This window comes from Mytilus galloprovincialis, chromosome 9, assembly GCF_965363235.1.
Source record: "Mytilus galloprovincialis chromosome 9, xbMytGall1.hap1.1, whole genome shotgun sequence".
In the NCBI taxonomy this organism is placed as follows: Eukaryota; Metazoa; Mollusca; class Bivalvia; order Mytilida; family Mytilidae; genus Mytilus; species Mytilus galloprovincialis.
This window is the reverse complement of record NC_134846.1, coordinates 85,212,949-85,238,540: the sequence shown is the minus strand read 5'-3', so window position 1 is coordinate 85,238,540 and position 25,592 is coordinate 85,212,949. Positions and strand designations below refer to the sequence as shown.

Below are 25,592 nucleotides of genomic sequence, written 5' to 3'. Positions count from 1 at the left end.
TATGCAATTGACATACAAGATGTTTACCTTGTTTAATTCACAATTTTCTACATAAAGAAATGCTTGGAAGTCAGGAATATGATCGTTGTTTTACATTCTATCGATGTATTTGAGCTTTTGAGTTTGTCATTAGATATGAAGGACTTTCTGTTTCTATATTTCATTGGAGTTCGGTATTTTTGCTATTCAAAAAAAGGCAACAGTAGTATACCGCTGTTCAAAAGTCACAAATCAATTTACAGAATATCAAATTAAGGGTCCAAACTTAAACCGAGGAAAACACATCAACTATAAAACAACAAAACGCTGAAGCAAGCAACAAAGAACAAACGATACATCAGACTCGGACTTCTCTTGAACTGAATTTTAATGTGCGTATTGTTATGCGTTTACTTTTCTACATTGGCTAAAGGTATAGGGGGAGGACTGAGATCTCATAAACATGTTTAACCCCGCCGCATTTTTGCGCCTGTCCCAAGTCAGGAGCCTCTGGCCTTTGTTAGTCTTGTATTATTTTAATTCTAGTTTCTTGTGTACAATTTGGAAATTAGTATGGCGTTCATTTTCACTGAACTAGTATATATTTGTTTATGGGCCTGCTGAAGGACGCCTTATGGTATGAGTGTACGGACCAGTAACATGTGAACATTTGCCTGAATTTGTCATCACATTTCATTGAAGTAAAACTTTGATGTTGAAATTTTAATTTATACTGTCAACAAAAGAGAGATAACTGTGTTGGTTACTTTTCATAAATATAAAACTTAAATCTACTGTCACAAATTATTGTTAACTTAGCATCATCAAGGATAGTAAATAGGCTTATTAACTCTTCTACGATAAACTAATGACGTATGGCAAGTATTCTGTATTAACAATCTTGGAAAATTTGGTTATTTATTTCAACAAACCAATTCTTTCATAGGTGTTCCAGCTACTTCTGTATTCATGGCTACTTGTTTGACATTTCCAATCTTCCGGTAATATTCAATGTTATCAGTTGAAGAATACAGATATGCTGCCACACTGGGTTCATCATCAGTTATATAGCCAGGTAGAATCTAAAAAAAACCAGTTCATTTTCATCATACAAGTATATAATGTTTGATAATATGTTAATTGATTTTGAAATGCTTTACTAAATGCGACGCAATAGGAATTGGAAATGAATTTCCTGAACACAAACCAAGTTTGTTAGTACATGTTGTGTTATTGAATCTTTTTAGTGAAACGCTTTATTGAAACTTTATGTATTTTTTCTATTTTTTAAATCTTAAAACAGGTATTTTTTATTCCTAATAAGTGTTCATTCTAATTGAAAGGTATCCAATCGTATCAGAAACGCGGTTGCAATACGTATCCCGGGATATACTAATATAATATGACCACGGGTAGAGGTTCATGTATTTTTATGGAGACTAATTCACAACAAACTTGGGAATTTCGGAAAAACTGATAAATTTGAAACCGGTTTGATTTGAAATGCGTTACTAAATTTGCTAATTGCAAAAATGGGACAAAGGGATAGTCCGATAGAGACATATTTGGTTCCAAATATTAAGTTCATAATTTGCAAACCAGAATACTTGAAGTTGATGATTAAGTATTAAATGTAAAACACTAATAGTATTGCACAAAACATCACCAACACAAATCCTGACAAAAATAGTTTAAGTCTCTATGAAATAAAAAATATTAATAAGCACCATTCAATTTAAACTCTGGATCAAAGGTTGTTTTCGGATATAAAAGATACGTATACTTCAACGTAGCTGGTACTAGTGGGTACATTTTAAACTGACCGACCTTTATTTATGTTAGTATGGAAAAAAGGAGTCAAAATGTTATCAACATACCGGACCTACGTTGACCGTACATTCTGTATAATCAACGAATATGTCGTAGATTTGTACTTTAACTGTAACATTGTAATCGTCTTTCTCTTTACCAGGTTTAAGTCGTATATAATTATCTTCTTCCGCTTAAATGAAATAAAACCTGTATGTTACTGATACAACTACACTATTGTTCTATGTCTTGAAGAAACGCATTGAATTAAACAAAAATTAATACACCAAAAATAATGTTATAAATATGCTGAACGTGTTGAGTTTGGTGGCTTCATATTTCAACAGTCATACGGTATTTTAATTGGTAATTTTGCACCCTCACTGGCCAAATTGGGTTTCTTCTTATATGAAGCAGAAATAATACATAACCTTCTCAATGAAAAGAAATTATCCTGCAAAGTTCTTTAATTTACCTTCACAATATATTGATGATGTCTTATCACTTAATAAGCTTAATTAAGTGTGTTTGCCACTCATTTATCCCGGTCAAAATGAGACTTACGATGTTACCGTAACTTAAAGGTTTGGTATTTAATATTTGTTATATGGTGTGTAAGTGACCTAATACGATATTCCATATGGGGTTAGAGCAAAGCAAGTTGGATCGGTTCAAGCTCAACTACCTCTCTTGGTATAAAGTAAAATCACAAAAATACTGAACTCAGGGGAAAATAAATTTGGGAAGTCCATAATCGCATGGCAAAATCAAATAACAAAACACATCAAAAGCGAATGGACAAAAACTGTCATATTCCTGATTTGGTACAGGCATTTCAAAATGTAGAAAATGGTGGATTAAACCTGGTTGTATAGCGTTAATATTTTACTTTAGACTGATTCAAGATTGATTCAAAGCATTCACATCTGACTTAATCGATCAACATTTTTACATCAATTATTATAGGTCTGGTATTTAATTTGAATTTTCAGCTGTAATTTTGATCATATTTAGCACTTACTTCCGTAATAAAGTAAAATTTCCTTTCCATCTGATGTCAGCTCTACTATTCTAAAGTTTATCTGTTCTTTCCAATCATAGTTAGAATCTTTGTAACTTCTGTAACCCTCGTCCTTCCATCCATCTGTTGTAACTTTCTTTTCTCCTGAATAAAGAAAAGATTGAAAATAACCGATAAGTCCATCGCCATCCTACACGTTTTTTTAAACTTTGTTTTTTACTCCCATAAAAGGAAAGTGTTGTTTCTTATTTATTATTTATAACTGTTGATGTAAATGTCCTTTGGTTTTATGAGTCTTTGTTTACAGCTTGGTTTTGATTGTTATTGTTTCAGAGAAAACCATATAAAATGGTTCAGGGGCAAAGTTGTACAAATGTTATATAAATTGGACTGTTAGTTGCCGCATGATGAAATTTTAAAATGGAAAAAAAAGTTTTTGCAAGGAGTCCATTCACATTACCCCAGTCTGCATCCTCAGCTTCACAAGATCCACCATAAGGAAGTATATTGGTCTTGACTATCCAGATACTGGTACTTATCTCTCCTGATGCTAGCTCCATAAAACTCTCGATAAGGTATCCAGTGTTCTCTGTTAAAGCATTGGCTTTCATAACAAATTGATTTGTGTTCAACTCTGAAAATTTTAAAAATAAAACTAAATTAACTAAATTAGACTTTTCTCCTTTGCATAAATTATACGATAGTTTGCTAATTTTTTCAAACTTTGAAGATCTTATAAAACATTTTTTACGAAATAAGTGCGGAAGAATCGTGCTAAAATATTTTGTGAATCTAGTTAACTATCAATCTACTATGATTGCTGAACATTTATTACTACCATCTCGTGGATAGCCATTTAGTAGCTTACTAATTACCAGATAACATCCAGGATTGCCAATTACTATTATTTGTAGATGTTTTAGTGCTTAGATCGAAATTTTTAACATTCCACCAAAATTTGTTTTCTATCTGCTGTTGAAAGGTACATGAAGAACAAGTAGCTCGTAGCGACAGTAAAGATGTCAGGGATGTTTTCTCCATACAGTTCAACCTGCATCTGAAATCGTTAATCAAATATTTATACTTCTTTATAAAGCACAAAAATGTCAGTATTCACCTCAGAAGCTAACAAAACCTTCAAATAGACTTATTAAGAAGGGATATAGTTACGATGCTGTTGTCAGGTTATTAAAGATTGCATATTTTGGCGTTAATATTGATTCACTTATATGGTCTTTGCATCGGAACTAAACACTATTAATAAACCAGTTGTTGGCATGACACGGGTTATGTTCTTCTCATATATGTTATGATGGTATGATACTAAACCCCTCATGGGGAGGATTGTGCCTGATATTCATATGATGAATACATAATTTTTCAATCAGTTTAATTGAAGTCCGGAGCTGGCATGTCAGTTAACTGCTAGTAGTCTGATGTTATTTATGTATTATTGTTATTTTGTTTATTTTCTTTGGTTACATCTTCTGACATCAGACTCGGACTTCTATTGAACTGAATTTTAATGTGCGTATTGTTATGCGTTTACTTTTCAGCATTGGCTAGAGGTACAGGGGGAGGGTTGAGATCTCACAAACATGTTTAACCCCGCCGCATTTTTGCGCCTGTCCCAAGTCAGGAGCCTCTGGCCTTTGTTAGTCTTGTATTATTTTAACTTTTAGTTTCTTGTGTACAATTTGGAGTTTAGTATGGTGTTCATTATCACTGAACCAGTATATTTTTGTTAAGGGACCAGCTGAGGGACGCATCCGGGTGCAAAATGTCTCGTTGCATTGAAGACCTGTTGGTGACCTTCAGCTGTTGTCTGCTCTCTGGTCGGGTTGTTGTCTCTTTGGCACATTCCCCATTTCCATTCTCAATTTTTTCTCCCAAAATTCAGCCAATTAAATTTAAAATTAAATTATATACGTTGTCAAAATGCAATTGATAACTGTCTATAGTTTTAATAAATTTAATCCAATAGGAATATTATCGATCGATGACAATATCATTCACATGGTAATTATAATATAAACCTAAATAATCTGATCGGCTGAAGCCTAGAATAACGTTTCACGAAGGTATTTATGAAATGGACGAACAGATGATTACATGCTCTATGTCTATTAACAAAGTGGCAATTTATCGTCTATACTTTTCATCTTATTTTTTTTTTTGTACTTCAATACCACAAAAAAGTATTTGAAAAACAAAATAAACTGAAACACCACAAGAAACGAAAACACTTTCATATAAAAAAAAAAAAGATGTGGTATGGTTGTCAATGAGAAAAGTTGAAACTCTTCACCAAAATCCGAATGACATAAAAGCAACTTTATTTATGAATTAACTGTTTGCAAAATTTTGAAATTTTGTTAAATATTCATGCTTTTCTACCTCAGGCATAGATTACCTTAGCTGTATTTGGCAAAGGTAAATTAGTAATTTTGGTCCTCTATGCTCTTCACTTTCGTACTTTATTTGGCCTTTTTAACTTTTTTGGATTCGAGCGTCACTGATGAGTCTTTTGTAGACGAAACGCGCGTCTGGTGTATAAATTATATAATTTAGTCCTGGTATCTATGATAAGTTTATTTTCAACAATGATCAGATTCCATACAACAATTCTATCGAATGCCTTATGATCATGTGTTCGTGTGGTATAAAATTGTTAAATATTCGAACCAGTGCAGATTATTTCGTTCATTTGTACTTAATAATCTTTAAAAAAAATTTAATTGAAAACAAAAAGATTTCTTAAAACGTCCAAAAAGCATTTCAGCTACTAAACCTGTCACTCACCAGAGGTCGTCTATGTCCGATTATAATCTGACAATGAAGAGGTTGGTACGTTTAATGAAGTCCAGACATCGGCCTACTGTTAGACAATATGTTGTCGTCTGTATATCTAAACGTTTGTAGGTTTTTAATTTTTTTAGCTTTTTGTTGTCATGCTTCTTATATTATCTTTATTCATTCGTTTGTTATTCGCCAAGCATAAGTCATGCTTTGACAAAAGATTAAAACAACAAAAAACAATAACAAATTAAAAACGTTGACGCGAAACACGAATACAAATCTCAACATGTATGTTTACAATGAAATGAAATACAGAAGTCAAGTTTGGGTTTTATTTCTAATGTTGGGGGTCTCTTCACGATGATACCTTTCCTTAAGTCATACTCACTCTATTTTAACCTCCTGTACATTTCCCGGTATTGACTGAGCATGCTGTATAAAGTAACTGATAGAATGGTCGTATTCCACTCTTATATAAAGTAGAAACCCCATTCCGTCTAAAACATCCTGTGACGTGACAGTTAGATTTCCATGTCCGTTATCAGAACCATTGAAAAGCGGACAGCTGCTAGTTTCAAATATCTCGTCCCCTAACCATTTCAAGTAGAACAGTTCCTGCTCTTTCATATCGTGCCATCTCATGGAATCTATCGTAATAAACCCGTCAAATATGTCTCCTAAATAGTCTAAAAGACATTTTCCCGAATCGTCAATTTTGAGTTGGAAAAACGCTTCTATACCTATTATGTCTACTAATTCTATTGCTCTCATGATGTGTGGCTGAATTATTTTGAAATCACTAATCAAAGTGAGTAAGTTATCTGATATAGACTTTGACAGTTCCGCATTCTCAAGCCAATGATTTAAATCTTCAAAAAACGTAGCATTAGCGCTTGGCGGTAATCCCGGTAAACCACCGACTTGAAACAAACTGCTGAGTGTTAATGAACTCTCCGAGAGATATTTAAAAAAGTCAATCGTGTCCAGTCGAAATATTTCAGAGTCTTCGTCGTACAATGATGCAAGAAATTCTAACATTTCGTTCTTCACAAGAATACTTTGTGTTTCAACAGGAATTACAGATGCTGTACTTAGTTCTCGTCTTGGGTTTAACTCCATTTCATACATATAGTCTATATCATAAAACTTTGTGAGAGGTTTTAATTCATACAGGGGAGCCAATGTCGTTGTCAGTATATCACTAGAGTTGTTATATGATACTGTGGTAGTGAAATCACCCAAAGTTTTGTTTTCAGGTAATTGACTGTATACCTCCGTACTAATATCATGGCTAGGTGCCTGGCTTGTGTATTTATCAAGTTCAGTTTTTACATAAATATGTCCTCCTAGTAAACATGTAGTGTTTGCATTTCTTAGGCTTTTAACAACTGAATATAAGGTAGACCCGTTGATGAAAGCGACTTCGTCGTCTATATACTGTATATAACTAGTTTCGTACCATTTCTTTTTATATACTTCTGATGAGTCGTTAAATGCAGTAACAGGATCAAGATTAAACTGTAGTAAATTGTATAAGTTGTCCGTCATAAAACTGAGACATTTCCATTGGAAGGTTAGTCCCGTGGGATTACCGGGACCTTTATCTACACTGTACGACACTGAGTTGGCATCGAAATCCAAATCTCCTTCTCCAATGGTCCTTCCGTCGCCACCTTTTATGAAGGCGTGTGGTGGTGGATGGGTTATCTGAACAAACATTGATTCTTCCATCCAGAAGGCCATTGCCTCATCAGGGTATCCGATTCTTGCATACAAACGATAAAAACCTATTTCAAGTTCTCCTGGTTTAAAAACGAACTTTAGATTCCATTGTGTTTCTCCAATCTGTGTTTCTGTGGTTTCGTTATTTATTTTATATAATTCGTAATAAGTGTGGATAATGGTTTCCGGTGCACATTTGTTTAGAGTACGTAAATATATGTCTACTTTTGATGACGTATAAATCACCATTGGAGATTCAAGGCGTAAAAATTTCTTACTAAACATCGGATAATTAAAACAAGGAGGTACAACTGAAGATATAAAAAAGATCACATTAAAAGGACATATTATATTCACAACCCTTGTAATTTGTATGCTGTCTTTTAGTAAGTTTGTTCGTATGTTATCCTTTTTGTTTTTCATGGTGTCAGATGTTTATCCCCGTCAATTTTTAATTCGGCCGTTTTTAAAGTCAGTAGCCATTCATTTATAGTAGTAGTAGTAATGTTGCTTTCTGGCACACATTTGTATTATTTTGTTTTTTTGTTATTTTGTTGTCTTTTTTTTTTTTTTTTTTGGTTGTGCGATGAATTATTGTACTACACAGGTAAATTTCACTCACATGGATTACACGTGAATTTAAATTCGTGTGAATCTTACAAGCAAATCAACTGAATTCTATCTCATCCGAACTTATACGTGAAACTCACATATAATCAGTTTATGCGAAAAAAAAACTCATCATAAATACCAGAATTTGAATCTGAGTCCCAGCTCGAAAAATGACAATGACTGGACACGATTAAATCCATAAGTTTTTTTGTTTTATAATCATGTTTGCTTCATCTGGTTAATTTAAGTTTACTGCCAGAAAATGTGTGTCATGATGTAGACTTAATGTGCTCCATTTCTATTGTTGATTTTTTCCTTCATCGTTATGATCCACATACAATAGCAAAACATCATAAAGATCAAACAGTAATACGACTTAAAGTCCATCAATTATCAGACAAAAAGTATAATCCATGTTTGTTTTTAAAATATCAAATAAAATTGACCTTTTTCAAACTATTTTACTAAAAACCGAAACAAAATGTTGTAAATATAATGGAATAATATGCGACTGTTATAACTGGATCTTCCATCACTGTATTAGATACATAAACTACATAAGTGTCTTTACAAACAACGGTATATTGCTGGGTCTTCCAAGTGCTTCACGAAACCTCTTTCTAAATTATTTTAAAACATCTATTTTATCTGCAATCAAAGACGGGCTTCAAAGTTATTGTGACCACAGATCTTTTAGAGTACATACAATCTAACTCTCTTTCATCTTGTAATAGTATCAAAACATTTGACTTTTCTACTCTTTGCGCAAGTTAAAACACATTCCAAACTAAAACACAAATTGAAAGAATTGGTATTGCTTTGCTTCATAAAAAAGAATGGCCAACGGAAATACAAGTCTTAGGGAGGGAGAAATCCTACTTTGTAAAGAATCCCTCTGATTCAAACAAAAAATTCTCTGAAACTAACATTATCAAGATGCTTGATTTCTTGTTTGACAACATATTTGTTACGTTCGGAGGACGTGTTTTTCAACAGACTGTCGGAAGTAGCAACATTTTAGAAGCACCTGCACAGGGGGTATATATCTCCCAATTGATAAGATATTCCCGTGCTTACATTTCCTATTATGATTCTCTTGATAGATGGTTGTTGCTCACAAGGAAGCTATTAAACCAAGAGTTCAAAATGGTGATGTTGAAATCATCCCTTCGTAAATTTTACGAACGCCATCACGAGTTGGTTGACCGTTATAGAATAACTGTTTCGCAAATGATATCGGATATGTTCCTTATGTCGTAACTACAATCCCCTTCTCTTTCATGAATGTGACCTATCGATTTAGACTATTTACCGGATTTGTTATCACATAAGCAACATGACGGGTGCCACATGTTGAGCAGAATCTGCTTACCCTTCCGGAGCACCTGAGATCACCCCTAGCTTTTAGTGGGGTTCGTGTTGCTTATTCTTTAGTTTTCTATGCTGTGTCATGTGTACTATTGTTTGTCTGTTTGTCTTTTTCATTTTTAGCCATGGCGTTGTCAGTTTATTTTCAATTTATGAGTTTGACAGTCCCTTTGGTATCTTTCGTCCCTCTTTTATGCAAGAAAGAGGTTTGGCTAGCTGTCGAACCAGGTTGGATTTACCATGTTCTACATTTGGGAAATGCCTGTTGCAAGTCAGTAATATGTCAGTTGTTTACCATTCGTATAAGAATTTATAATTTTGCCATTTGATAGATTTTTGTTTAGAATATCCTTGGAGTTTGGTAGTTATATTCTTATATCACCCAACGTATCAACACAATTTATAATATAAAATAAACGTCATTTTCTTTCCTACTATTTAATGACTTTTCATTAATGACACGTTGATTCATTTTTATGGAGTTTAAATATGATGAGATGATTGTCTATGAGGCTTCCCTATACTGATTAAACGTGTTTTAATAATGACATTTTAACGAACGTAGCAAAACCATTACAAAAAGTTGAATGCCAGAGATAAAGTGTTCATGAAATGGTAAAAATCTTGTTTTTCTTTTTTTTTTTCTTTTAAATAGTGCGCTTTCAATTTGGTAATTGTCAGATGCTGGAACGTAATAAAAATCGGTAGTTTGCATTTAGCTTTTGACGGTTATATAATTTAAAAAGCCAACAAGTTTAAGACTTGTCCTCCAAATCTGTTTAATTGAATAAAGTATCTCATTAAAAGATGTCATAGATATGATACTGTTGTTTAATCATTAAGTCGGGAATTTTGAATGATGAATATTAATCTGTTCATTGATAATTAGAAGCAATATCCATTTGTTTCGATTGGGTTTTTTCCTTCATTGGGATTGTTCTTATTCTGGGTCACAGAATCTCGTCTTTGTGAAGTGTTCATCAGATATTTTCTGAGAAGCATATGACCGATATAAGAGTACATGGCGGAATGATTTCATATCAGTAGATGAAATATATGTACTTGTATTCAGTAACTGACAAAATTCTTCGGTACTGTATACTATTTGGTTTTTTTTGGGGTTTTTTTTGTATTGTGTTTTGTTGTCAATTGTTAAATACATATTTTTTTCTCACTTTCCATGTACTGATTTTTATTGTTATGAAGAGTAATTGTTTTAGAGGGACTCCTTGGTGTTTTTCCATATAATACAATGTAAAATATTTTGCCCCATAACACCCATTTATTTTTTCATATAAGTCTTAATAGCTCATGAAAGGTCATTTACCAAAATTTTAGAAGATTCTTAATTTTCTTTCTTTTGTTTTGAGACCTAGTAATACCAACGCAAATATAAGGTTAAAGTCCGAGTCAGCCTTTTCCCGCCATATTTTAAATCTCAAATATCTCGAAAAAGAGGTCCTTGTTAGCTTATTTTTATCATTAATTGATGCTCTACCAGCGTATAGTATCAATTTTAACTTCTTGATTTATTCATTTTCACCTGACCTCACCTAAGTACATCCTTAAAGTGCATTTCACAGTTGTCGTCAACTTTGTGCACGCCATCTTACCTCTACAGTTTTCATTTACCATACTATCACCGATACAGTAGTCTCCATCACATATAGGACTGGGAGCTGTACAATGTCGATAACGTTCATGGGTACCAGTTCCAAAACCACTGACCCCTAGTGGCATATGACAACTACCCCAAGATCCCCATTCTGTCCATTGTCCTACTATTGGTACTGATGATAAAAGTGAAGATAAACTATATCAATCGTATTTATCATAATATGAATATACAGTCTTAAATTTATTCACTACAATTGTCTCCGTCATATAAACCTACCAATATGCCAGAAATGGTTTTCTTCCAGACTCGTTTCACAATCTTCCGTTATAACTTATCGGCCGTTGTGATTGTGCAATCATTTCCCGTCACAACTAACCATCACCTGTCGCGAGTTTGCAGTTGTTCTCCGTTATAACTAACCGTTATTCCTAGTGAGTGTGCAATAATTTTCAGAACAAACTTGCCGTCATTCGTCATTCAAATGCAATAATTTCCCGCTATAACTAACTCATTAACTGTCATCCATCGCGATCGTGAATGTGCAATCGTAATTTTTAATTATTATGTCTGTTTAGTTCGCACATCATTGTAAATACAACGGAATTTGACGAGACTATGGACTTTCCGATTTGATTTTCCTCTGAGTTCTGTATTTTTGTGATTTTACTTTTTCCTGTTATAACTACAGTCATCCCTCGTGAGTGTGCAATCATTTTCCGAAACAACTTGCCGTCGTCCAGCATTAAAATGCAATTATTTCCCGCTATGACTAATCGTCATCAGTCGTGAATTTGTAATCGTTTCCTTTTACAACTAATCGTCATCAGTCGTGACTAATCATTTCCCACTATAACTAACCACAACCCCTCGTGAGTGTGCAATCATTTCCCGTTATAACTTACCGTCATCCCTCGTGAGTGTGCAATCATTTCCCACTATAACTAACCGTTATCAGTAGTGAGTGTGCAATCATTTCCCCTTATAACTATAACCGTCATCCGTCGTGAGTGTGCAATCATTTCCCCTTATAACTAACCGTCATCCCTCGTGAGTGTGCAATCATTTCCCACTATAACTAACCGTCATCCCGTGTGAGTGTGCAATCATTCCCCGTTATAACTGACCATCATCCCTCGTGAATGTGCAATCTTTTTCCGAATTAACTAACCGTCATCCGTCTTAGATTTGTTTGGTTTATTCATTCAAATGTACGTTCCCTAATTACCTACCACAGTCCTTAGTTAGTGTGTCCCTCCCGCGATCGCTACAATCTTTCCCGCCATTACATGGTGTAGGATCATGACATGTTCTGTATCTCGAGGTTGTTCCATAACAATCATTTGAACAATCGTCCCATTCGCCCCATGCCGTGTAACCGCCATCTACTTTAACTATCAAAATATCATAGTAATGTAATGTCACATAGTATAACCAGTTTCTATCAGTAAAGTAATGTAATGTCACATAGTATAACCAGTTTGTATATCTATCAGTAAAGTAATGTAATGTCACATAGTTTGATTTCGTTCATTTCTAAAATTAGTTTTTATGTTTGACTTCTGTTTGAATTTAAGATCTGTATTGATTTTTACATAAACAATGTTTAGTTAATCCGTACCCTAACTAAGTTTTTATTATTATCACAGTGTAGATACTATTCTGTACGCTATCCGGGAGTCGCGATTTTCGAAGCGAGAACTTTTTGGATCACATTTTAAATTTGATGGGTATACTGAATTAAACGTTAAGTTGATCATCTGTTCATTGCTTAGTGATTAATTCAGGCGACATCGATATTCTCAAATGGTTTAGAATTAAATTCCGCACATTCATTATTCGTATCTTTGCCTTAATCAAGAGATTTTCAAGTGCATCACTAAGAAAAATCAGTCGGCAAACCTAAAAATCTTTTTATCCTCTTAGTGTACAAATTAACGTAAAAACCTGACTTAATTAACTGAATGAAGTATATTTCAAGTAATGGTAAAAGTTTCAACCAGATCTTTAAAGCCAGAAATAAGAAAATTACACTTGTTTGAATTTCTCACTGTACGATCAGTCTCGCTTGTATATTTTAAAACTGTATGATCAGTCTTTATGTCACTGTATTCTAGTGGTGGTTTCAAAGTTATTTACGATACATTAGAAGGTGGCATTTTTCTAAGTAACACAAATGTATTTCAATACATTCACATCCTGAAAACTTATGAAACATGTTTTAGCTTGATAGGGTGTACTCGACTTACTACATTAAGTATAAGGATGTTTAAATGTTGCTAAAATAAGAGGAAGGTTTGATGTATACTGGTATATAAGTTTCAGAAATGTCCTCCGTTATACTTAAAATTGTACAAACACACAGATTTAGTTGTTATATAAAAATGTATGTATTTACACACATTCGAGGCCGTACTGTAGCCTATAATTGATCACAGTTCCTTCATTTTATTTAAGATGTAGAGCTGTCTCTTTGACACTCAATTGTACACCACTTTGTCAAGCGGGGGTTATAGTGATAAAGAAGTCCGTCTTTTCGTTCGTTCGTTGGACCGGTACAATATGTTTCGCCGGTTTTGTAAGCGCATCTCCTCATAAACCACTTAATATACATTGGGGGTTCCGGCCATTTTTAAATGGAGAGGGGGTCCAATCCAGGAGAAAGGGGGATTCCAAATATATGTTCCCATACAAATGCATTGATAGTTAAAAAATGGTTTGAAAACCTGCCGGATCCCCTGTTTTGAATCCGTCACTGATATAACTATTAATTAATCTTATTGGGTTTTCTTATCATAAATGATAATGACTGTATTGTGCACCGTCTATTTCGAATTTTAGTAAAAATCTTTTATGGGGTTACTTTATATAAGATACGGACTTGAACATTGCATTATATGGGGCACCCATCATGTATTTCCAACACCTCCTAAACCAATCATTAAAGTTTTCTGAAATTGCTCCATTTTTACTCGATTAATGCATTATGGACCTTCTATTTCTGTAAACTTAACAAAATTATATCACATGAATTATCCCCCTACGCAAAGCTGTCTTTATCCATTTTTTGTTATTTTAAAAGAGACAGGCTTGATTTATGTTATCATCAATTGGTCAACGGCGGACGGTGTAAATAATCTTTAAAAATGTAATAGCTAAACAGATAACTGTAAAGATACACTATTACAACGTCCACAAACGAATCATGTATTACTTTTTAGGCATTTGATTTTAAATAAGACTGATGGAACAAAAATACAATTATTTTGCCGTCTAAAAAATTCATCAGAAATATATTTGTATTGTCTGATGAAAGTATTTACACGTTATAGAACCCTGGATAGTTCATAATATCACATATATACACGTATATACCTTCAAATTGCTGTTGTTTTTTCTTCAAAATCACGACTGGTCATACAGTCAAAAAATCTGAAATCGCTTCTAGAATACAGTCAGTTATAGACTGATCGTACAGTAATTTATTTTGGGATCCTCAAGGAAAACATATTTTTTATGGAAAATACGAATATTTTACTTAAATACGAAAAGAATATTGAAACAGTATATATTTAACTGTAAACTGATGCAAATATTTGCAATAAAAGATTATTTGCTTTGTACTACGAGAGCAAAATTGTCCATCGATTTCACTTTTTTCTACCAAGTTGATGTGATGCACACGTATATTTTATATTCTAATGCATGTTTTTGTTACAGTTACTTATATTTATGATGCTATATTTACCTTGAAGATGTTCAAAGCACTTTGTAGATATAGGAGTAAACAAATGATGAGAAAAGTTACCGTAGGCAAAACCGTCCTGTTAGCCAGTTGGAAATCATCGCTTCGAAAATCGCGACTTCCGGATAGCGTTTAGAATAGTATCTACACTGTGATTATGGTGTATTGAGTATGGTGTATTGTTGAAGGTCGTGCGTTGATCTTTGATTGTGAGATGTTCACTGCTTTGTCCTTATGCTATTTATTGATTTGATATCGCATTGGCGTTTATTACATACCGTTGCTTGACACATTATATGACTACCCTTTTTTAAGAGCGAATGTTTAAGAATTAATTCGTTCATATCTTGCTCTATGCTCATTTAAACATGGGTAGGCATACGTTTTCTTAACTGAATTTCTGCATATTTTTTTCATTTCGGGGCGGATCTTTCTCATTGTTGAAGGCCGTACGGTCCCTTTTTTTCAATTTGTCAATATATGTGTAACGAGCGTAAGCGAGGTGTAAAATGTTGACAAATATAATGCTTTTCCAAGTCAAAATTAGCTTAGAGCATGACATGATAGAATTTTCGATTCTAATTCGTATGATAATAATTTAAAAAAAATGAACAGATACTTGTATTAAAATGTACTTTTAGAATTATTTTTATCTTATTTCCTAGCGATCAACACCAACACGAATGTCCATTTTGATCGCCAACAATGTTCAAAGTCTAACGCTTAAAGTTTTACCGTTAAGGTGGTATGGGAGTCTAAAATAAAAATGATAGAATTTGTTCATACTTTGCCAAAACGTCAATCTAATTAAAAACCGATCTCTCATCGCTCCTGTTTCTGATATGTCGCGTGGGAGATCTAATTAAAAACCGATCTCTCATCGCTCCTGTTTCTGATATGTCGCGTGGGAGATCTAACGAAACCCGCTTTGAGGTCACATGTGAGTGACCTCGTAGGTGTGTCTTTTTCGACCAATGAAATTGAGTCTTCCACGATCTTGGAAGTTTAACGTAACATTTTATTTACGACGAAATCGTCAGTCAAAATAATTCATAAACTTTTTTGATTGGCTTATTAATAGGTCGTCAACTCATTTGCATATCTTTATAAATTCATAACTTTTAGTTCACTCACATGTGACCTCAAAGCCGGTTTCGTTAGATCTCCCACGCGACATATCAGAAACAGGAGCGATGAGAGATCGGTTTTTAATTAGATTGCCAAAACGTTGTATCTATTGATACATGTTGAAAAATATAATAAAAATGATAGGTCACCGCGCATTATCTCAAGCTACAGGACGGGACAAAATGACACATTTTGTATGGATTATACAGGAAAAAACACCATTTTGTGATTAGAAACTAAACAAAATGATAGAATTGTGAAATACTTCAGGAAAAGATAGCTTTCAGACACTGCTTTGAGAATATCAAATTTAAAGAAAATATAGGGTCACCGTACGTTTTTTCCGGCTAAAATACAAAATAGGAAAATTCCATACAGAATCCATCAGAAAATGCACCTTTTTAGAGTTACCTCCCCTTAAAATGCCAATTTAAAAAAAAAAAAAAAAAAAAAAAATAATTAACATTTGCAAAAATATCAATATTTAGAAGTTATATTCTTATAAATTGGTACTTTTGAATGAAAATGTACATTAAACATCTGCATTCCTGCATCAAATTTTGCTAACTTCAGGAAAATCTGGACCTTTGATTCTCTGTTTTTTACAATCCAAGATGGAGGAAGACACCCACACCACCTTAAATGACGTTGTGGTATCAAAAATCTCTTTGTTGTTAGATCGCTGTCTTATTTACGAATGTTCATTTATATGTGCAAAATATAACAGCATTGTACCATTAGACAACCAGATAGTACTTTTGTCTGATATATAAATAATGCTTACCAAAACAAGTACCAATTATAGTTTATTAAACTTATTAAAAAATATTGTCATGTATTTTCAAAATCACAATAACTGAAATTTTACTACACAATTTCAGATGACAATACCTGTAGTTAAAAAACAATCTCTAGATTCTGAAAAACTTCTAATTTCCTCTCCCTTTTTGTTTGTCTCTCTTCCATTCCTTGACTGCGTCCCCAAACATGTTTTGTCTAGACTTCCGTGCTTACGTTGACAATTACCCCATTCGTCCCATGTGATTGTGGATTCTTTACTAAATGCCTGACCTAAAACAAAAATGATGCGATACACAACCTTATTTAAAACGTGTTTTTCTTTCAAATAACACACAACAGCAGTACAAAATCATTTATTTAAATGTGAATGTCTCTGTACATCAATATCTTCTGCAAAATGCTACGGAAGCGTATTAGTGCCACACAAATTTTTTATAATATTTCTTCCTATGTTTGCGTTGTAACACAGGCGATATAACGCAAACCTTTGCGGTATAACGCAGACTTTTGCGATATAATGCAAACCTTTGCGATATATAACGCAAACATCTTGATTTCAATAATTCATTAAGTTTTGTATACGTGTCCGTCTGTCACTAATTTCGGTTGTGATTACTAGTATATAAGAAAAAAAACATGACAATACCTGTAGTTAAAAAACAATCTCTAGATTCTGAAAAACTCCTAATTTCCTCTCCCTTTTTGTTAAATAAATACATGGCCAAATTTATAATAAATATGCATAGGAATAAGGGAATACTTGAAGAGCTATTATATATAAACTAAGAATGATTTGTGCATTAGAAAAGTATCAGTCTATAGAAGAAGCGATTCGATAAAAACTTTCTTATATCAACGAGCGATATTGTCTTATATCAACGAGTTGCATCGTGGGAAATTTCAGACGAATGTTCCCATTTGTACGAAGAGAGGCATATTTCTCGGCATAAAGTAATGACTCTTTTCTTAAAACAGGGTGACATTTAACACGACATACGTCTGGTGTATAATTTCCATGAATTATTTTATGTAATAACAAGCAAGGTGTATTGACATCGTTTTAACCACGTTTTTCAGCAGGACAATGTCCTTTGTCACGTGGCACACATTTCGATGACCTTTTTGGAGAATAACCATATTCATGTGTTGCCTTGGCCAGCAATGTTTCCAGATTTATCACCAATTGAACATCTTTGGGACGAACTTGGACGACGTATCAGAAATAGCCAAAATCCACCGGAAACGCTAGCCCAACTCCAAACAGCACTTTTCAGGGAATGAAACAACATCCCTCAAGATTTTATTCGACGTCTTATTGATTCCATGCGACGGAGATGTCAGGAGGTCATAAATGCAAGAGGTGGTCATACAAGGTATTGACATGTTAACCCGAATTCTTTACTCGTCCTGTAAAAATTGTCCGAAAATGTGCAATATTGTTTTCAATAAAAAAAAAATCTTCTAATTGTTCTTCTCAAAATCATGTTAGCTAATTATAAAAAATTTAAATGATTTTATAAGCATGTAACGTTGTTTTTTTTTTTTTGCCTAGTATATATATGTTCCAGACCATATGAGTATTTGGACCGTACGCGTACGGTCCGGACCGTATACGTATACTCGTACGGTCCGACCATACGCGTACGGTCGGACCGTATGAGTATACGCGTACGGTCCAGCTGATGTTTTGGGATCATATGGGTTTAATTTAAACAAACATTTAACAAAATCTTTATTTTTAGTTATACAAATTGTTATTATTACATGTATATGGATAAAATGATTAAGCGAACAATTGAAATTAAATGTGTGTTTATTTGTATATCCGTGAATCCTATTTTGGTACTCAAGGTGACACTGACTTCCACAAAGAACGTCATATTTTTTTTTTATAGTAAAATAATTTGTTCATGCACGTTCCTTTGCATTTCTTTTTTTTTTGTAAAGTTCCTAAATATTCTAAAACGATTGTCCTCCCACTCTAAGTTTACTTCCGATAACTTCAATTCCAATGAGCATACTTGGCTTCAATTTATGAATTACTGACATGCTAAATACAGGAGATTAACAGATTGAATAAACGTGATTTTTAAATAGTTATAATATATTTTTTTTTAATTTCAATTACTATTGTAATTTTTACGCGTACGGTCCAAATACTCATACGGTCTGGAACATATATACTAGTAGTATTTTTAGGTCTTTATAGTTTGCTGTTCGGTGTGAGCCAATGCTCCGTACACGTGTTGAAGATGGTGATTTTCATATTGGCATTCATACATTTACCACATCTTCTTATATTTATTATTCTGCCTATTATTAGTCAATGATCTGTTCTAAATCTTCAAGCATTTGACTTTCCAATGAGTACAAAGAAGGTGATAAATTTTAATATATACAGTCTCCTCCTTTAATAACTGTTGTTTCCTTTGAGTCTTAAATAAGAAATAAGATAAAACAAATGTTCCGTTATAACGCAAACATAAGAAGAAACATTAAAAAGAAAGTTGTGTGACGCTAATACACTTCCGTAGGATACAATTTCATTATCGTGATCGATAAAATACAAAGGTTGTAGCATCTATCACACTAATATCTAGTCAGTGATTAAATATGGTGCTCATCGAAACATAACACAGTTTCATATTGAAAGTATGTTTTTTGTTGCGTTAATTCTCTGTGTTTGTAAGTAAGAGTTGTTTAATGCAACTGAAAATGGTAATGGGGAATATGTCAAAGCGACAACAACCCGACAATAAAGCATATTACAGTCGAAGGCTACTAATGAGTCTTCAACACAGCGAGAAAATCCCGCACCCGGAGGTGGGCATCAGCTGGCCCTTAAATAAAACTATGTACTATTTCATTGAAAATGGCTAGAGTCTCCAGAGTTGGAACAAGTTCAAAAATGCGGAGGATAAAACTTTGACATTTTAGTGAGAATTCAAATATCTCCGTATAACTCTAGCCAATATAGAATAAAAACACAGAGTAGTTTAAAAGAAGTCCGATGTCAGAATAGGTAATAAATGAAACTAAGCAAAATGACAATGATACATAAATTGATATAGACTATTAGCAGTAACGGACATGTCATGACAGTGGCGGATCCAAAGGGAGGTCCGGGAAGTGGCGGATTCAGGGGGGGGGTTCCTGGGGTTGGAACCCCCCTTTTTTTGGCCGATCAATGCATTTGAATGGGAGCATATAGTTGGAACCCCCCCCCCCCCCTTTACTCTTGGTTGGGAACACCCCCTTTTTAAAATGGCTGGATCCGCCACTGTCCGGGGGTTGGAACCCCCTTTTTAGACGATCAATGCTTTTAAATGGGAACATACGGGTGGACCTTCACTTTAAATATGGCTTAATCCGCCCCTGCAACATGTTGAAAAGTTGCGAAAATTAGTATTGTACTCAAAAAGTAAAATAAGATATCTTTGAGTGAAATAATGTTTTTTGAATGATAATAAACCGACATAATTTTTAAAACTTTTATACCTTGTCTATTGATATTTTAAAATCTAATTCATTTGAAAAGTGAGCTAAAATTATCCACACTTTACCTTGTGTCTTTTTCTTTCACAATGTAGTAACTATCTAGAATTTATTTTTTTGTTATTGTTTTCTGATTGATTTTGTTAAGGATGTACTTAGGTGAGGTTTTGGAATTTGTGTCAAATGTTCGGATTCCTTGGTTTTTTACATACAATACAATATAAAATATTTTGCCCCATATAACACCCATTTACTTTTTCATATAAGACTTAACAGTCATGAAAGGTCATTTACCAAAATTTTAGAAGCTTGTTGATTTTCATTCTATTGTTTTGAGACCCAAATAATACCAATGCAAATATAAGGTAAAAGTCTGAGTCAGCCTTTTCCCGCCATTTTTTTAAATCTCAAATATCTCGAAAAGGAGATCCATGACCTATCAATATTTAAGATTATCTTTATCCTTAATTGATGCTCTACTAACTTATAGTATCAGTTTTAATTTCTTAATTTATGATTTTTTACCTAACCTCACCTAAGTACATCCTTAAGGCTGGTGAGGCATGACGAGTAAATTTTTTTTTTTTTTTTTTTAAATTTAACAGATTATGATTATTCATGTGTATCCGAATGCAAATATTTATAAGAACTATAGAACGATGATTTAAAAGGTTAATTTTAAATACTCGATAATAAATAATCCTTATTTACGTTAGTGTGATTTTTGTGATATTTTTGGGAACGTCGAAGAACTTAATGAAATGGCCATGACATAATGTAGTTAAAACTGACACCGGTAAATCATAAGTATGTAAATTTACTAATCTTAAAAGTGTAAACAAAGTAATAATAAACCAATAACAAAGTTTTCAATAGTTGATTGAATTATTTTACCAGATTAAACAAGCAATATTGATTTGCAATATTTCAATTGAGAGATTCCAACAACACACTCAACTTTTTGTAACATCTTTAATTATTTAGATTTTTTATGTTTCAATTTCCAGATAAAAGAGCTTATAAAAGAAACATTTTGAAACAAATATTAAATTGATATTTTGATAAACTGAATGTACTGAAGTGTTTAAGGTTAGATAATATGAGATTTTCTGTATTGATATAGGTTTTTTTTTAATCACAACGAGAGATCTTTTAACTGTTGCAAGGTTTTAAGTTTGAAGTTTTTTCAAGATTGTCTCTTGATTTTAAGGGAGTACAGTTATATATAGACATCCCCTATCATAACATTAGTTTGATCATCATGGCTTTGCGGACTGTTGGTGAAAATCTCTGTTAGAGATCACAATTCAATTCAATTCAATTCAATGTTTTATCAAAGACCCATCTCTCATCAAAACAATCAATATTTAAACATTGTAAAAAAGAATACTAAATAAATGAGAGCCATTCTATACTGTAAAAAAAGAGACAATTAAACTGCATATATATATATGATATACTGAACAATATCAAATAAAATGCTATTTACAATATATAAAATTTCTATTTTGAAATCAAACAACAGGTTTTGGCACACACATGTATCATATATTGTATTTATATCGGTAAATTAAAAAAAAACTTATTTTTGGCTATAATCAAAATATTAAGTTATTGAATGTACTAAGATTATAATTTAGTACGCCAGACGCGCATCTTCTACATGAGACTCATCAGTGACGCTCATATCAAAATATTTCTAAAACCAAACAAGTACAAAGTTGAAGAGCATTGAGGATCCAAAATTCCAAAAAGTTGTGCCAACTAACATTACCTTTGTTTTTTTTTTTTATTTCTTATTATCGTAATAACGTCCTTATATTCTAGTAAATAGATATGTCATCGAGTTAGACCAGAGAAGATTTTATTTTAGACGAGTACAACGTTTGGTACCTTAAATGGAACATGTATTAACTGCCATAGCAGAACATCTGAATTTTCGTTCGATTTTGCACTGATTTGAGTTTCTCAAACTATGAGTTTTTAGTTTTCGTGGACTTATATTTCATTGCATCGTTTCGTCAAGTTTGCATGATGTTGTCTATAAGGGTGGTAATTTTGGACATGCACGTCAATCGGGAATAACAATGTATACTCATTGTATAACTTAATTTTCATGCATACGTAAAAGCGCAAAACAGTGCAAACCATTTTAATTTATAATTTTAGCAAAAGTATTCAAAAGTTAATATTCCTAAATAAATAGAAATATTTTTTTTAGCGACTTTTCCAAATGCTGAAACTGAAAATCGTCATATTCGGAAGAAGCGTTCTCATTAGCAATCCAGTATCCAAGGAAATTGCTAACAATGATTTACGTTATTGTCTTTATATTTATTATTATAGTTCTCCTCAAATTTTGAACGTATATTTTTCACGCAGAAAATTAAGCGGCACATCGTTTTTATAACTGATCGAGTATTTCGTATTTTCTTTTAATTCCAGTGGTTCCTTTAAAATTCAAATATGGACATTGACACAAAACATGAACAATCAGAGATCTGTGGTTAAAATACTTACTTATAATCAGTAGAAACCAGTAAATTGTCCTCATCATGTAGTTATTACATTATACAAAAAAATGACATCGACTTTTCGTCACCTTTAAGGGAATAACAGAGCTGCTTTTAACACTTTGCTGTAGATATTAAAACTTAGAAAACAAATATACTTGAGTTTCTTCTATCCAATGATAATTGGATATCAAATTGACGTTGGAAATTATAGAACAGATAATTGAAAACCAATCCCAGATACCATTTAAACAAAACAAATGTCCATAAAACTATTACCCATCAAGTAAAATTAAAATATTGTAACTATTACAGCAAATATAAGTACTACTTAAGAACGAATTATTTCTTCGAGTGGCAACCCTTTTAGACTTGAAACTTTTACATTTTCGAATCCGCCATATTGGTCTTGTGAAAGCGTGCAAGAGGTCAAGGTTTCAAACCTCTAGCGGATCAAACCAAATACTGTACTTATTGTTTCTGTCTTTAGCGAAATTTGCGTCCCATTTATAATTATCATTTAATGACATTATTTGACCTTTATAATCTGTAATTTGTCAACATTCTTTGCCCGTTATAATCTATAATTTAATGACATCATTAGCTTGTTATAATCTGTAATTTGATCACATTCTTTGCTCTTGATATTCTGCAGTCTGTTGATATTGCCCCTTATCTATAGGTGCAACTTTATCTATCCAAAACAAACCTCTGAAATAGGTTCAAGGAGGCGTCATGAACTTGCACTGAGGTGTGTGCTTTTTGTAACGATAAAGTTTAAATTAATATGAAATAGTTTATGAAATGAGTTAAAAGGACTGTGACAGCCTTTTCTTTCCTTTTAAATGTTGGAATGCAATTGTCCCATTACAATGTTTATCGTGTCACCTTGTTTCATTTTATCTCCCTTTGTGTCGTTAAGGCCTAGAAAAATAGAATATATATATTATACTCGTCACGAGGGAATTTGAAAACAAGATGATGAAAGTTTGTTATTCTAAAGAATTGCTGAATGTCAAATGTATTTCCTTGATTAATCAAAGTGATGGATATCACTCATGGAAAGATTAGAAGAGTAGTTTGAGTAATTTCATATCAAGGTATGGTGGGGGAAAAGGAACATTAATAAAGCACTTTTGCTGAAAATTACATTAACCATGTTAACAACAGGTCTTTAGAAGGAAAGGTGCTTTTCCAGTATGAGCATAGAATGAATTCAAATTACAGCGGATTCCATAGAGTGTGTAGCGAAAGGTAATATCTTTGGTTAGCTTGCTTGTTAGCTGAACCGTACAATCATCATTAGGTCAGGTATACTACCCTTCTTTCGAAGTAGCATAGTCCAGCATACATATAGATTGTTTTTTCTGTAGGACTGGTCTATTCTTGTCTGTCTGACTAATCTTTTCTTAAAGTAGGGTAGTTTACCTTATCTAACAATGACTTCACGATTCAGCTAACAAGCAAGCTAACCAAGCATATTACCTTTGGCTACGTACTCAATGGAATCCGCTGAAATAATACTGGTCTAATTCACAAAATTTTATTTAAACTGCAGTTTATATCTTTAGTTATCCAAATAATGTTGCCTGTCTGAAATGTTTCAAAATAAATCAAAAATTGCCAATCAAAAATTCTTCTAGTAAATGTTACCAACTATCCTTGAAAACATAAAATCTAGACCGACAGCTAAGCACTTTAGTGTCAACAAAAATAATCTAAAATGTTGTTTTTGGGCATTTTGTAAGTTGAAACATAGATTATACGACATTGAAGATTAAAAGTTGTAGAGTGCTTTTTGGTCAATTTTTAAAATATTTTTTCAACACAGGCATTGGAAAGGTACTTTTTCAACGTAAACAAATTAAAAAAACTTATTTTATTGAAATGTGGTTTCTTTCTTGATTGCAAAAATATATATTCACTTCTAATAAAAATTCAAATGACTAAAATATACATAATGATTGATGGAGAATAAACTAATAAACAATGGTTAGTTATAATTAAAAGTTTTAAAATTTTAAAACTGTTTCAAGCCAATTCCTGATAAAAAAAAGTGAACTAATCTTAATTGTTGATTTTAAACTACAGATGTCAGATTATTGGAAATTTATCAAGTAAAGTTTAGGCCTTACTTGAATAACTATTACATATATTGTTAATATATTTATCATTTATCTTTCAGACATAATTTATAGAATCACTTTATGTAATGTAGATCAAAAGTAATAGGCAATAAATAAATCTATCATCCTTATATATATCAAACAACTAATATATACATTTGTGTATTCAATTATGAGGTCAAATATTTGTATATTCAGATGTATATTGGAGGGTCTATATAATTACGTAAGACTGAGGTTGATAAGTAATGTGGTCAATTTGATTGACAGTTTAGGAGGTGGGGTTTTATAATTTAAGATCTACATTGTCTCTGATTGTTTGGTGATAATGACAGTTGTCAATCATACTAATATGATATCAATACCCAATTACCTAATCAAAATGTTTTAAAACAAGCCTGCACATCAACACACCTTAATGACATACATGAACTGCTAAAGACAGATACCCATTTTTTTTCAGTTTATGTGTGTATATTGTGCACATACATGAGAACTATAGGGAACTATATTTCAGTGTGAATACATTAAGTTACAGTAGCTAACCTGTCATGTTCTTAGGTAGGCCGGTGCCTAAGTAAAGATTTAGAACAAGTTCTAATCTTTCAAAAAAAATATTTCTGTCATATTTATTTATAATGGGAAAGATAGAAGTAAAATCACAAAAACTGACCTCCCAGGAAATTTCAAAACGAGAAGACCCTCAAATGGCAAAATCAAAAGCTCAAACACATCAAACGAATGGATAAAAACAGTTTTACTGTCATATTTCTGACTTTGTCCAGACATTTTCCGATGTAGAAAATTGTAAATTGAGTCTGGTTTTATAGCTAGCTTAACCTCTCATTTGTTTGACAGT

At 32.7% G+C, this 25,592-nt stretch overlaps 2 protein-coding genes across 2 annotated transcripts in view; both read right to left on the bottom strand.

The window, feature by feature from the left end:
- The window catches only part of LOC143046214 (polycystin-1-like protein 2), a 96,229-nt gene that overhangs the window by 30,948 nt on the left and 39,689 nt on the right, over positions 1–25,592 (bottom strand). The gene's annotated exons all lie outside the window — the stretch shown is intronic.
- Positions 903–22,720, bottom strand: LOC143046445 (uncharacterized). Its single transcript, XM_076219606.1, has 10 exons — positions 22,615–22,720; positions 16,690–16,869; positions 12,158–12,319; positions 10,924–11,100; positions 5,997–7,641; positions 3,685–3,866; positions 3,270–3,443; positions 2,810–2,953; positions 1,857–1,981; positions 903–1,061 (listed from the first exon to the last, which is right to left on the bottom strand). The coding sequence occupies exons 1-10, from the start codon at positions 22,649–22,651 to the stop codon at positions 903–905; spliced, it is 2,985 nt and encodes a 994-aa protein (XP_076075721.1). The 5' UTR covers positions 22,652–22,720.